Source organism: Gavialis gangeticus, unplaced genomic scaffold, assembly GCF_001723915.1.
Source record: "Gavialis gangeticus isolate Ggan-Ray unplaced genomic scaffold, GavGan_comp1, whole genome shotgun sequence".
Classification (NCBI taxonomy): Eukaryota; Metazoa; Chordata; order Crocodylia; family Gavialidae; genus Gavialis; species Gavialis gangeticus.
The window spans coordinates 33,423,770-33,436,032 of NW_017729028.1; the positions used below are offsets into that span (position 1 = coordinate 33,423,770).

General features: G+C 51.8%; 1 protein-coding gene across 3 annotated transcripts in view; it reads left to right on the forward strand.

Moving 5' to 3' along the window:
- Positions 1-12,263, forward strand: part of GATA4 (GATA binding protein 4) — a 71,386-nt gene that overhangs the window by 16,280 nt on the left and 42,843 nt on the right. For 2 of the 3 annotated variants that reach the window (XM_019520914.1, XM_019520915.1), the window contains exon 1: positions 1,027-1,852. In XM_019520914.1, coding sequence (XP_019376459.1) covers positions 1,039-1,852 — 814 coding nt within the window. In that variant the 5' untranslated portion in view covers positions 1,027-1,038. Of the gene's footprint in view, positions 1-1,026; positions 1,853-12,263 lie in introns of those variants that run through there. The other variant, XM_019520916.1, reaches the window with a different exon arrangement.

Genomic DNA, 12,263 nt, shown 5'->3' on the forward strand with positions numbered 1-12,263 from the left:
GCCCCCGCGCAGAGCCGCCGCCGCCGCCGCCGCCGCCGCCGAGGCGTGAACGCGGCCAGACGAGCGCGCGGCAAACCGCAGCGGTGCCCTGATCCTTGTGAACGGCGGAGGCTGGTGCGGAGCCTCTTGCCCGGGATCGGGCCCTTTTGTTTTCTTGGCCTCGGGCTACTTTTTTTTAGGTTTTCTGGTAAAGCTCCCGGTTTCCTCCCGCGCCTGGGACCCGCGATGGACCTGGGGTCGGGGCTGACCCGGCTCGTGTGTGTCGGTGCATGCAAGGGACGGGAGTGTGTGTCTGCATGTGTCTGTGCGTGTTTACCTGTGCGTGCGCGTGCCTGCGTGTCTGTGCTTGCGCATCTGTATGTGAGCGCGTGCATATGTGTGTGTATCTGCATGAGTGTGTGTGTATCTGTGCATGTTCATGTGTATGTGTGTGCATCTGTGTGCGTGTGTATCTGTGCATGTGTATGTGTGTGCATATGCGTGTGTATCTGTGTGCAGGCATGTGTACGTGAGTGTGTGGATGTGTGTGTGTATTTGCATGTACATGTGTGCATGAGTGTGTGTGCACACGGGGAAATACACGGATCTGACTGTGGGGGTGGAACTGTTCTTGTGTGCAAGGGGGTGGGTGTGAATCCATGTGCATGGGGGGTGCCTTTCTGCACGCAAGGCTGCATCTGTGTAAATGTGTGTGGGGGAGTGTTCTGGTCTGCCTGGGGGGAGGCATGTGTGTGAATTGAAGCACGCTCTGTGTGTGTGCATGTGTGCCCTGGGGATGTGTGTCCATGCACCAGTGTGTGCACGCAGGCCTGTGTGTCTGTGTGGGTCTGGTTGTGTGCATGGGGATCTGCATGGGTGTGTGAATAAGTGTATATCGGTGCAGGAGGGTGCATGGATGTGAATGCATGTGCGTGGAGGGGGATATGCGTGTGCCTGGGGATGTGTGTGTATGCATGAATGTGTGTGTGCATGAATGTGTATATGCAGACAGGGGTGTGTGTGCACATGTATGGAGGGGGTGTGTGTATACATATATGCATGCGTGTGTATGCCTGGGCCCGGGGACATGCGCGCATCTGTGTGCGCACACATCGGGGTGTGTGTATGTATGTGTGTGTGTGCATGTGTGTGCACGTGCACCTCCTGCCCCTTTCCATTGTGGGCTCAACCGCGTTTCTCCCCACTTTGCCCGGGCCTTACCCACTCTCCTCTCCCTGCAGGTGGGTGCGGACGGACGGACGGGCAGGACAGGACTGGACAGGCCTCCCGGCCGCATGGGGCCACACCGCAGCCGCTGAGCCACGAGGAGAGCCACAGGGAGCCGCGGCCATGTACCAGAGCCTGGCCATGGCGGCCAACCACGGCCCCACGGGGGCTTACGACGGGGCGGCGGGCTTCATGCACAGCGCGGCCGCCGCTTCGCCCGTCTACGTGCCTAGCCCGCGGGTGCCGCCCGTGTTGCCCGCCCTGCCCTACCTGCAGGGCAGCAGTGCCTCCCAGCCGGGCAGCCCGGGCTCCGGCCCCTCTCTCTGGACTCAACCCGCGCCCGACGGCACTGCCTACAACCCTGGCTCGTCGCACCTGCCGCCCGCCTCGCCCCGCTTCCCTTTCTCCAGCAGCGCCCCGCTGGCCTCCTCCGCCTCCGCTGCCGCCTACAGCAGCCCGCTGAGCCTCTCGGCCGGCGCCAGGGAGCAGTACAGCCGGGGCTTTGGCGGCTCCTACACTGGCCCTTACCCAGCCTACGTGAGCCCCGAGATGGGCAGCACATGGACAACGACGTCCTTCGACGGCTCCGGGCTGCACAACCTCCAGAGTCGTGCTGCGCCGGGGGCCACAAGGCACGCCAACATAGGTAAGCCCCATCCTGTCCCCTCCTTGGCTGCAAGGGTTCAGCCTCTTCCCTGCCTCAGGGGCATCGGTCGCCTCCTGGGCACTTGGGCATCCAAGGTATTGAAGCTAGCAGGGGCAGGCAGAGCTGCGTGGAGGAGTCGGGGCTGCGCCAACTTGCCAGCGTAAGACTGGCCGTGGGCTGGGTCAGACCGTAGGTCTGTCTTGCCTGGTCTCCTGTGTCACACAGTCTGCGGTGGGTCCGCGGTGCCCTCCTGGTCAGCCTCCTCCCGGCCCTAGCCAAGCTTGCCATTTATCGGACCGGGAAGGAGGGTCTGGCCACGGGGACCCCCAGGGGCCATTGGATCGGTTTTATGTCCCTTGTCCACTCCCATGTCCGGGCCGAGTTTCACTGGCCCGTGTGCACTGGCTCCTGGGACTTGTTCAGGGGCCAGTGGGCGCTGGCCAGTGTGGTCTGCTCCGTGTCCCCCCTTTGGTGCACTTATTTTGAACCTTGGACCTTCACCCATCCCTGTTTTCTCTTCTGTTGACCCCCAAACTCAGCAGATGCATACCCAATATCCCACTCCAATAACCGGGGTGGCTGACAGTTGCTTTGTGGGTGTAAAGCCCGTGTTCCTGATATGCATCCAACAGGCCTGCGTCGCACAGCAGCAGAGAGCGGAGGCTGAAACGGAAAGCGAGCAGGGTACGAGCAGGATCAAAATTCCCTGTTCCTCTCTCGCTTGCAGCCTCTGGCATTTCAGGTCTAGCAAGTTCTGGTTCAGAAGTTGTCCCTGTAACTCCCGCGCTCAATAGCTCCTTTCCTCCAAGAGTTTGTCCGTTCCCTTTTTTTGGTGGGGGGTCGGAGGTCCTTGGAGCGCCAAGGTCCTTGAGCGTCGAGGTCCTTGAAGCGCTGCAGTGGGGTCTGGAACATTTTCCTTACGGCGGGGGTTGTTCTTGGGAACTAGAAGAACGAGGTCTCGCTAGGCAGGGGGCTGCGTAGCGAAACACAGAGCCCTGGCCTTGCAACCATGGCTGCGCTGGCGTGCCGTTGTTTCAAAGGAGCCGTCGGGCATTGATGGCAAGGCCGAGATGCACCGGGGTGCTCAGGCCGGTGATTCTTCACCAGGATGCCGCGGGTGCCTCGAGATCCTTTCAGGGGTGCCATGCAATGTTAGCACACCTAGGCGTGCTCGTGTGATTCACAAGAGGAACCCCATGATTTCCAATTAGTGCAGAGGGGAAAAAAAAGCATAAAAATCAAAAAAACCTCTGCCCGGTTAGGGTTTTTGAATTCTTTGCAACAGAAAAATTGCCGTGTTATTTTTCCGTAGTCAGGAATGGAGTGAAAACTTAAGAGCTGGTGTTTTCTGAGGTGTGCCTTAAGTCTAAGGAGGGAGGGCTTGTGCCTAAAAAAGCAGCGACACATTGATTTAGGTGCTTGCCGTCTCTGGAAAAAGCTAAATGCAAGGCATCTAAATGCTGTTGTGGCTCTGCAAACAGCCCGGCTGGTTTGGCAGGAGCCTTTATTGGACCGGCTGGGTAGCTGGAAAAGGCATTTTCAGGCCCCAAATGCTCTTCCTTAGGTCTGGGGAAGAAGCAGTTTCGGCCTCGGTTTAAAACCGCAGCTGGGGATCTCTGCATGTAGGGTGAAGTGCTTTGGGAGCAAATCCAGGACAGGGCTCCGCTGAGTGAAATAGTGAACGTGCTCAGTCCCTGAAGCCCCTCGAATTGCCATGAGGGTCTGGGCATGTAGCTTGCAAGCCAGATGAAATGCATGCATTTCGTTTCCATAGCTGATAATAGAGGGACATCGTGGTTATTAGTAGGGCCAAGTTTGACCAGAGAGAAAAGTGAAGGGAGGGACAGAAAAGGACCTCTAAAGTCATGCAATTCTTTTAAATCTGTGCCCTAACTTTTCCAAGGCGTTGGGCTAGCCACTTTGCGTTTGTTGAGCTGCCAGACCCAAAGGCTTTCAAAAAGATCAGGTCATTTATTTAGGAAATGTATTTGTAAGGATTTAAAAAAAAAAGCCCAAGAGGCTAAAAAAAAGTTGCACTTTTCTTTTGAGGCAAGATGGTGGAGAGGAAAGCCCGTCCTGTGGGAAAGGAAAAGAAGTGAGTCCCGTGTGTAATCCCCAGGTTATAATCTCTTGAATCCTGTTTGTTCTCCATGTTCCCTCTCTGGTGGTATTTGTTTAGCCTCGGAGGTGTAGTTAAAAATAAAATGCAGTGCAAAGAAAAATGACTCAAATTTGTCCGCAACGTGTTTGAAGATGAGTGTTTAACCTCCACCAGGAGCTCAATTTCCCCACCCCGATCCCAGTCGGATTTTCTGCAACTTTTTTCTTCCCCTTGACAAAGTTGCACAAATAAAAAGCTGGTCCTGCGGGGGAGATCCTGGCTTTCCAGCTCTTTCAAGCTTTTTTTGGTGGCCGATGCAGAGTCGGTTAATAAAATACCGGGCATTATTTTAAGGACGGAGTTTGCCCCTATGGTCAAGACAGGCGGTGTAACAAGCCCACAAGCTGTTAAATGTTCCTCTGTGCATGAAAAGAGGATTATTTTGTAGACCCTACCTTAAAAAAAAAACAACCCTTTGCAGTGACCATAATTAGGGGTTCTTAATAATTTTAAATGTGAAAGCAAAATCCAAGTCTGTGATTTCCCCAACACCCTACTCATTTCTTCTTTCCTCTTCATTTCCCACCCGATGGCCTTTTGTGTCTTTTCGGGCCTGATCCTTTCTCTGACTTAATGCAGTGCCGAGTTTTTGCTGTTAGGATTTCAATTACTCTGGCATTCACCCCTGAAGCCGTGTTTGAAAGTCCCTGGCTGTGATTTGAAGCTGGCAGAGCCGAGGTTGTGCTCCCGGTTGTGTTGTGTGCAACGCCAGGCAGATTATTAAGCCAACCGGGCAAATCGAAATAATAAATCGTTGGCATGCAGCGATGGAGGGAAGAGCAGAGGTGGAGCGATTGGGTCTGAGATTTAGTTCTAGGTCTGAGATCAACCCCCTGAGGCCTCCCCGCGTATTTTGGAGTCAGTCTGTTTGGATCTGCTTGCAGAGTCTGGGTTCTCCAGTTTTTAAAATGCAGGGGAAAATAATGAAGCTGCAGACGTTGAAACTGTGCGTAGGAGCTGGGTGTGACAACTGTAAATGCGGTATTAAAGCCCAAGGATCCTTTTAAGTGCAACTGCGTGAGATCAGGTTATTTCGGGTGCAAATCTTCCTCTTTGCTCGTCATGCCCATTGTATTCCAAGGGAATTTTGCCTGCAGGACTCACCCATCAGTATTTAAATGGGAACAAAGATCACTTCCAGCCGGGGGCTTTTCTAACCTAAGGGGATACTTTGTAGTGACTGTACTTTTCCAAGTGTTGGTATGAACCACGCAAAAGTTGCAGGGCAGCAGTTAGCAAGCAAAGAAGAGGGGTCTTTGCTGGCTGGCTTCCTGGGGAGGAAGCCTGGAAGGAAAAATTGAATTATTTCGGGAAAGAAGGTGGGGTGGGGGGAGGCAAGAAATTACGCGCCGTGTAGTGTTTAACGGGATTAAATTGTTCCCTCGGAAAGAGTCATTTGCTGTTTTACGGAGAGCTGCACACACTTTGGTTAAAATATGTTTCAGTGGAAAGATCGGTGTCTGCTGTAGGCACGGAGCAGTTTGTAGCGCAGTGGTGGCTCCAGATCTGGTATGCCTTGAATTATTATTGGTAGTAGTAGTATCATCCTTATTATTAACTGCTACAGGCTGCCCTGAGCCACAAAACTCATGCAGGCACCAGCTCTGTCCTGCCGTGCTTACTTGCTTGTCATTTCCACCGAAGTCTGCTTTCCGGAGCGACTGGCTCGGTAGAACTGTTGTTACGTTATGTTTGCGCGTTAGGTTTAAAAACAAATGTAAAACTCTAGACTGCTTGGCTCGGAGATGATACCTTTTATTAGACTAAGGAATTGCAAAAAAAATCACGTTTTTTTTTCAGGTTTATACAGCACGTTGCTCCTACACTGGGTTAAGCACTAAGGAGTCTGGTGCAAAGAGCAATGGACAGATTTTTCCAAAGTGCTGTTAGTGGTTTAGGATCCCAGTTGGATCGAGGCTCATCATTCACTTGGACCTGCCTGCAAATTTTCCCCAGCATAATCCCAAAGTGCCTTGTTCACCCTCTCTTGGGATACAAATCTGAGCGTTATTATCATACCCCGAATGGGAGGTTTGGGGCTGTCTGGGCATGAACTTGATCCAAGCATTTGTTTTGATGATGTTTTAATGAATTCCTGCCTTAATGATGCGTGAAAAGAATTGACTTTAAAGTCTGCCTTTCATGGTCACCGGCTGCTTTGCCATCTCCTTGTCTTGAGCATCTTGAAAGCTCCTCCAAAATTAGCAGAGCCATGTAACCCGCCAGGCCAGGTGAATCCACATCCCCTAAGAGGGAGGGAGAAATGGGTTGAAGTCTGGCCCCCAGGATCCAGGCTGAGGGAGGGAGAGGCTTGCTCAGTCCACGCACCATAAAGACAGTGAGTTAGATCTAATCTTATTTTACCTCCCGTGCAACCCCCTTGAGCTACTCGTTCTCCTTTCACGGATGCTGGTTCAGTTCCTTGTAGCTGCTTATAGTAACCTAGGGGAGAACTGGGCCCTTGATTTTGCTGGGGGCTTATCACAGAAGGCTTTGCTGGCCATTCATGGGATTATTTTCCCCCCACCGCAAACCGCAGAAGAAGGCAAGGCAGGAGGTAGTCTGCACGGCAGCTTTGCAGCACAGCAGCCGTATCTGGAAAGATCAAAGCCCGGAGCAGAAACCATCGGCTTTGTAAGAAACCATCTCCTCTGTTGCTGCTCAGAGATGTTGGGGCAGATCAGAAGCTTTCCAAGCAGGGATACGGGCAGATATTTGCCCTGTAGCATCCCCTGGTTGACGGCTGTGTGACCCGGCAGTCTTTTTGCTACTGCAAGAAGCACCGAGGTTTCCCGCACGTCCAGAGAGGTGTGTGTGAACACCTTGTGAAAACAAGAATGAACGTTACCTTTAATTATATGGACAATGCAGAAAAGTATTTTGAAAAAAAAAAAAGATTTCTTGGAGTGTATCAAAATGCCTCCATGCGCATGGACGTTCGCGGGCGTGCGCCTCTTTCTTTCTCATCGCATGTTACATACGTGCGGTGCCCACCTTAAAAGTCAGCCCTGCATCATTTAACTTGCATCTGGGGGCACAGTGGCGGCTCGTTTTCTGAGTCAGGTCCAGTCCTCGGTTATCGCAGGCAGACAGGCTGTGCCGGGCCCTTTGGAAGTGCATTCGCCTCTATTTTAGAGCCATCCAGGGCTCCCAAACTCCTGCCCCCAAACCTCTGCTGGTTAGTGACCTCTTTCTAATTCCCAGCCTAAATTGTCTTCACATCCTAAGCCTCACCAAAAAAAAAAAAAGAAGCTGCGAGACAGCCCCCGCTGGGATGGTTTATCTGAGTGGGAATTGCTAGCATCAGGGGGCCACCCCTGGCCTGGTAGACACCGAAGAGGGCACTCCTGTTGGAACGAGCCCTGGTGCCAGCCTTGTGCCAGTGTGACTCCACCGACATCGGTGCAGTGACATCATGGTAAACTGGCTCAACAGACACCTGAAACAAGACTCGGGACTCCGGACAAAAGCAGTCTGTGGCTCAGATACACAAGCTTTCATTACCTCCCACCAAAATCCCCAAAGCCGGGGCTTTAAACAAGCTGACATTTTAAGCAAATGAAGGAAAACAATGACATGCATAAATGCTGTTAATAACATGTCAGCTAAAATGCTGCCTCTGCACCGCCGCAGATAGTGCATTCACATTGTGCATTTCATGAATTGCTTGGAGAAAACATTGCAATCTTAAGAAAAGGGGTCTGTATCTACTACCGTAAAATTCACCTAAAGCCTTAAAATTCTCTCTCCCCATCCACCGACTTACTAATATAATAATAGTGAAAGACTTTAAAAAGTGTTGATCTCTGTGAAGTGACTACGGGTTTGGATGTTTGCCACCTTTGTGGAGCAAAGAGGATAAAGTTCTCTGAACACATTACGGTTAATCGGGGGTTATTTTCCCGAGGGTACGTTCCCAATACGCTTCTGGAGGCTGGGTAAATCCAGAGGGGATTTTCTCATTCACTGCATTAGGGCCAGGGTTTTTTACACACACACACACACACACGCGCACACACACACACGCGCACACACACACACACACACACACACACACACACCATTAGGGCCAGGGTTTTTACACACACACACACACACACGGTGACCCAAGGATAGTGTCTGCAACATTTTGCAAAATTGCCATGATGGGGGGGCACAGGCCTGCTTGTACACTTGGCATGAATGCTTGAGCCGGACACATTTCTAAGCCCTTGGACACGTCTTCACCAGGATGAAAAGTGCATGCTTGTGTTGGTGAATTCAGGGCTGGCCTGTGGGTGAGCATTTAACGATGCAAATACAACTCCAGAGGGTAAGGAGCGATGGGAAGGAAAGCTTTCACGCTTTGGCCCTTGAAAGGGAACACGCTCCATTCTCAATGGGCAAAACATCCGGGGGTTTGATCATTGCAAAAGCATGAGCCTTTTTAAATCGGCAGTGTTCAGCTGAAAATGCACCGATTAAACAAAGAACCACTCTAAAAAGAGGAACTGCAAGACTGCAGTAGCATCCACAGACTCCAGTGGGGCCCCGTTGTGTTAGAAACAGGACTTATTAAAAATGAAGAGACCAATAAAAAATTAAAAAATCAGATTGGCCAGCACGGAGCTGGCCACCTCGGCTGGCCCTGATGGCAGACTCAGGCCCTTGCAATTGCATCCTGCCGTCTGCATGCGAGGAGAAGTCCAGTGGCCATGATTGCAGCTCGGGCTGGACAAGAACGTGAAACTATAGCTCTCAAAGTCTCCTCATTTCACTGGGCGGCCTTTGCTTTAGCCCTGGAGTTCCCTGCATTCCCCCTGGGTCTGGTATCGCTGCCGTTTCGTTGCTGAGAGTGAGTCATGTCAGCAAGGCAGAGGTGCTGCGGGGGGGTCCGAGCGGGGTAGCTGTGCCGGGGGAAGGAATCCCATCGCATGAGGAATCTCCCGCGGGAATGCTTTGGTCGCACCCCGTATTTTGGGTTTCTGGATGTTTCCCTTCATACGTGCAGGCACTGGGAGGCTGAGAGGTCTCTGTGGAGCGGGGCGGTTAGCATCTGGCGCTTAGGCTGCTAGAAAATGAATTAGGGGTATAACTGTCTTCAGCCCATGACATCGTCGGTGCACTTGGTCCTCGAGGCTGACAGATATGGGCTTTAGGTTTGCTTGCGCCGTTCGCCGGGTTGGGGTCTGTACGGCAGATTGCTGTCGGTGCTGCTGTGTGGCCAGCGTCTCGAAGAGGGGTGCTCCTTGGCCGACAGGGCTGTGCCTGCAACAGGGTCCGACTGGCCAGACGGGGCTTGTGCTGCTTTCCCTTGTGGGGCTGGGGTGCAAGATAGCAGCAGGCGTGCAGCTTAGCTGGGAGATGCTGTGTCCCTGCCAAAAAGGCTTTGCTGTGACAGTGCACCAGTATAGCCATGTAGGCACTAGCGGCCTTAGGGTTGCTGGGGCCCTGGGCAAGACAGTCATTTGGGGCCCCTTACAGGCTTAATTTTGATGATCTGTAAGCAATCTGGGGCATTTTCGGTCTCAATTTCACTTTGCCCTCTCCATGAAACTGCAGTGAAACTATTTTAATACAATATCGAGAATACAAAGAGGGTTTTTTTTTTAACATTGAGCTATATTCTAGTTTCATTCTAGGTTAAAAAATTTGGGGCCCTTAAAGTGTGGGGCCCTGGGTGGTCCTCCAGTTTGCCCTCCCCTAAGGCCACTACTGATCTAGCCAAAGGTCTCAAAGCAGACCCAATCTGAGTTGATTCACCCTACGATTCCCCTGGAGGAAGGCCTCTGTACTTCTCCGTGCGGTTGCTGGATCTCGCTTAAATACCAAAGAAAAAAAAGGTTTGGACCAAAGTGATTTAAAAAAAAAAAAAAAGCACACAAAGTGTTCCTTCTCCATTTTTAAATATTAAAAAATGACAAGTAATTTGTCAGGGAAGGTTGCATCTGGGCTTTTTTATGCGCAACGCGTCTGGTTTGGAAGCGAGCGACCTGGCAGCGATCTGGTTGGGAGTCAGCGTTTTCTTCCAGGCGAAATTAAATCGATGCTGCGCTTTCTATGAATAGATCCTTATTGTGCGATAAGTCGGTTGGCCATTTGTAACCCTACGTTCATCCGGCCGCAAGCGGCCCATTAAAAATATTTATCTGCCTGTGGATTTGACAAGGGCCTGTGATTTAAAAAAAAAGAAATAAAAAAGTTTGCTGCAGAGGTGCAGGCGGTGCGATCACTTCTCCGAAATAGCAGCAATTAACATGAAGCATTGTCCGCTCCCCCCGGAAATTCCTCCCACTGCTGCGATTAGCGCTCGCCCTGCGACCTCCACTCGGTGGGGAGACGTTACGGACATTTTTGAGGGCCCTGCTCAGTGTAACGGCCGTGAATTGACACTTGCGTGTAGTAGAGCAGCGTTGCAGGGACTCTGTCGCCCCGGCGAAGCCAGTGGGAATTACTTGTCTCCTCTCCTAGGCGGATTAGCCCCTTGGATTATAAATGACCACTGCAGAACAGATCTGCCGCAGCGCTGACGTTTCCATCGTGCCGTGTTTTCCGAAACAGTCAGTTCCTTCCGTTATTATTATTTCGTTCTGCTCGGCCTGGCCACATGGGCTTGCCGTGTGCAGAAAACACCTGGGTCCCGGAAGCATTAATATGCCTTCCAGTCAAGGAGATCTGGGGTTGAGATTTGCAACGTTGATCCCCCCCCCCCCACCAGCCCAGCAGTCCTACAAAATCTTAAAAACCTTACAATTTTTTTAAGTTGGTCTAATAAAGAATAACCTATTAGCCCAAAGAACTTTGTTAACCGTATGATTTGAACTCTCTGATCTTAAAGCAGGGTTTGGGGCAGTGGCGTTTCTCTGTAGTGAAACCATGCAACCCTCCAGACGTTGGAGGCATTCACGTAGTTGAATTCTGCGTTCATTCACTTCTGGAGTCAGGCATTCGTCTCTGCTGCCGTCTCCCGTGCACTGAATGGCACAGGCCCCGCGCTGCCGCGGGAGTGTTAATACACCGGGAGCAGGAACGGGCGCTGGGACGGATGTGTAAAGACGGGACTCCGCTTACAAAAGATGGTGCCGTGATTTCTGAGAGCCGGACTTCAAAGGGCTCTTCCAAGTTTTCCAGGAAGTCCTGAGCAGCCCTCTCCACTGAAAACCGGGTCCCGGTTGGGGACTGCTATCAGGCCCTGGAACAACTGGTTATTTTTGTATTGTCGAAACTTTGATAGTCCAGGAAATGCAGAAGAGGCCAGGATTTTTTTGTGATGTACTTTACTGGACCAACCTTATAGTTGGGAGAGCTGTTGGGCAAGCTAAGCATGGAGGATCCTTCTTCAGGCCGTATACATGGAGGCTGAGGTTGGAGAGCTGTAAGGACAGCTAAAATGCTTGTCCCTTATAAGCAAGAGCAGAAGAGTGTAGGGACACAGTTTAGGTCTTTGTTATAAAGTGCGGCACATTGAGCATGGGCTCAAGGTGTGTCACCTGATGGCTAGACTGGGAATAGCTACACCTGGGTTCAAGTCTCACCTCCGTTGCTAGAAACTAATTTACCTTTCTGTGCCCCAGTTTCTTCACCTATAAAACGAGGGTTGGACAATCGTTATTTGCCTTTGTTAAGTGCTTTGCAACTGCCTGGTGCAAAGCAGTGTACCAGAGCCAGGGGCGGATGAAAATGCGTGCAGTGTTGCCATGCAAAACTGGGTTCCTCTTACCGCTAGATACTCACCCTGCTCTTTTGCCTGGGTGAGGAGCACCGGATGGGGCCTGCAGCGAGGCACTTGTTCAGAGGTGCAGGTGTTTCTGCTGAAATCCAAGTTTGATCCGCTGTGGGCCAGAGGCGAAACCAAACTAGGCCCATTAGCAAAGGTGAGAGGGGAAAAAAGGTGAGATGCAGGGGATCACCTCCCCCCCTGCAAAATTAACAGATTCCCTGAAGCAGCCGAATTGCAGCACATGAAGCCCAAGGCTAACGCCAGTGGGACTTTTCTTCCTGTCTGGCAAGGGGCCCCCAAATTTATCAGCTTCAGCATAAAGGGATCTGGGGTTGTTTTCTTCAATGCAGAGGGTCACGTAATCAACATGTGATCGGGATGTTCCAGCCCGTTATCGGCATGCCGTGCACCTGGGCGGCTCCCACCCACCTCTTGGCAGGGTGGGGGAACGGGCCTGCGTTTGGCAAAAGTCTTTTCTGCAAAGGGAAAATGCAGGCTCTTCGGGTGCCTCCCCACACACGGGAACGTGCGTTTCCCTGGGGACAAACAGC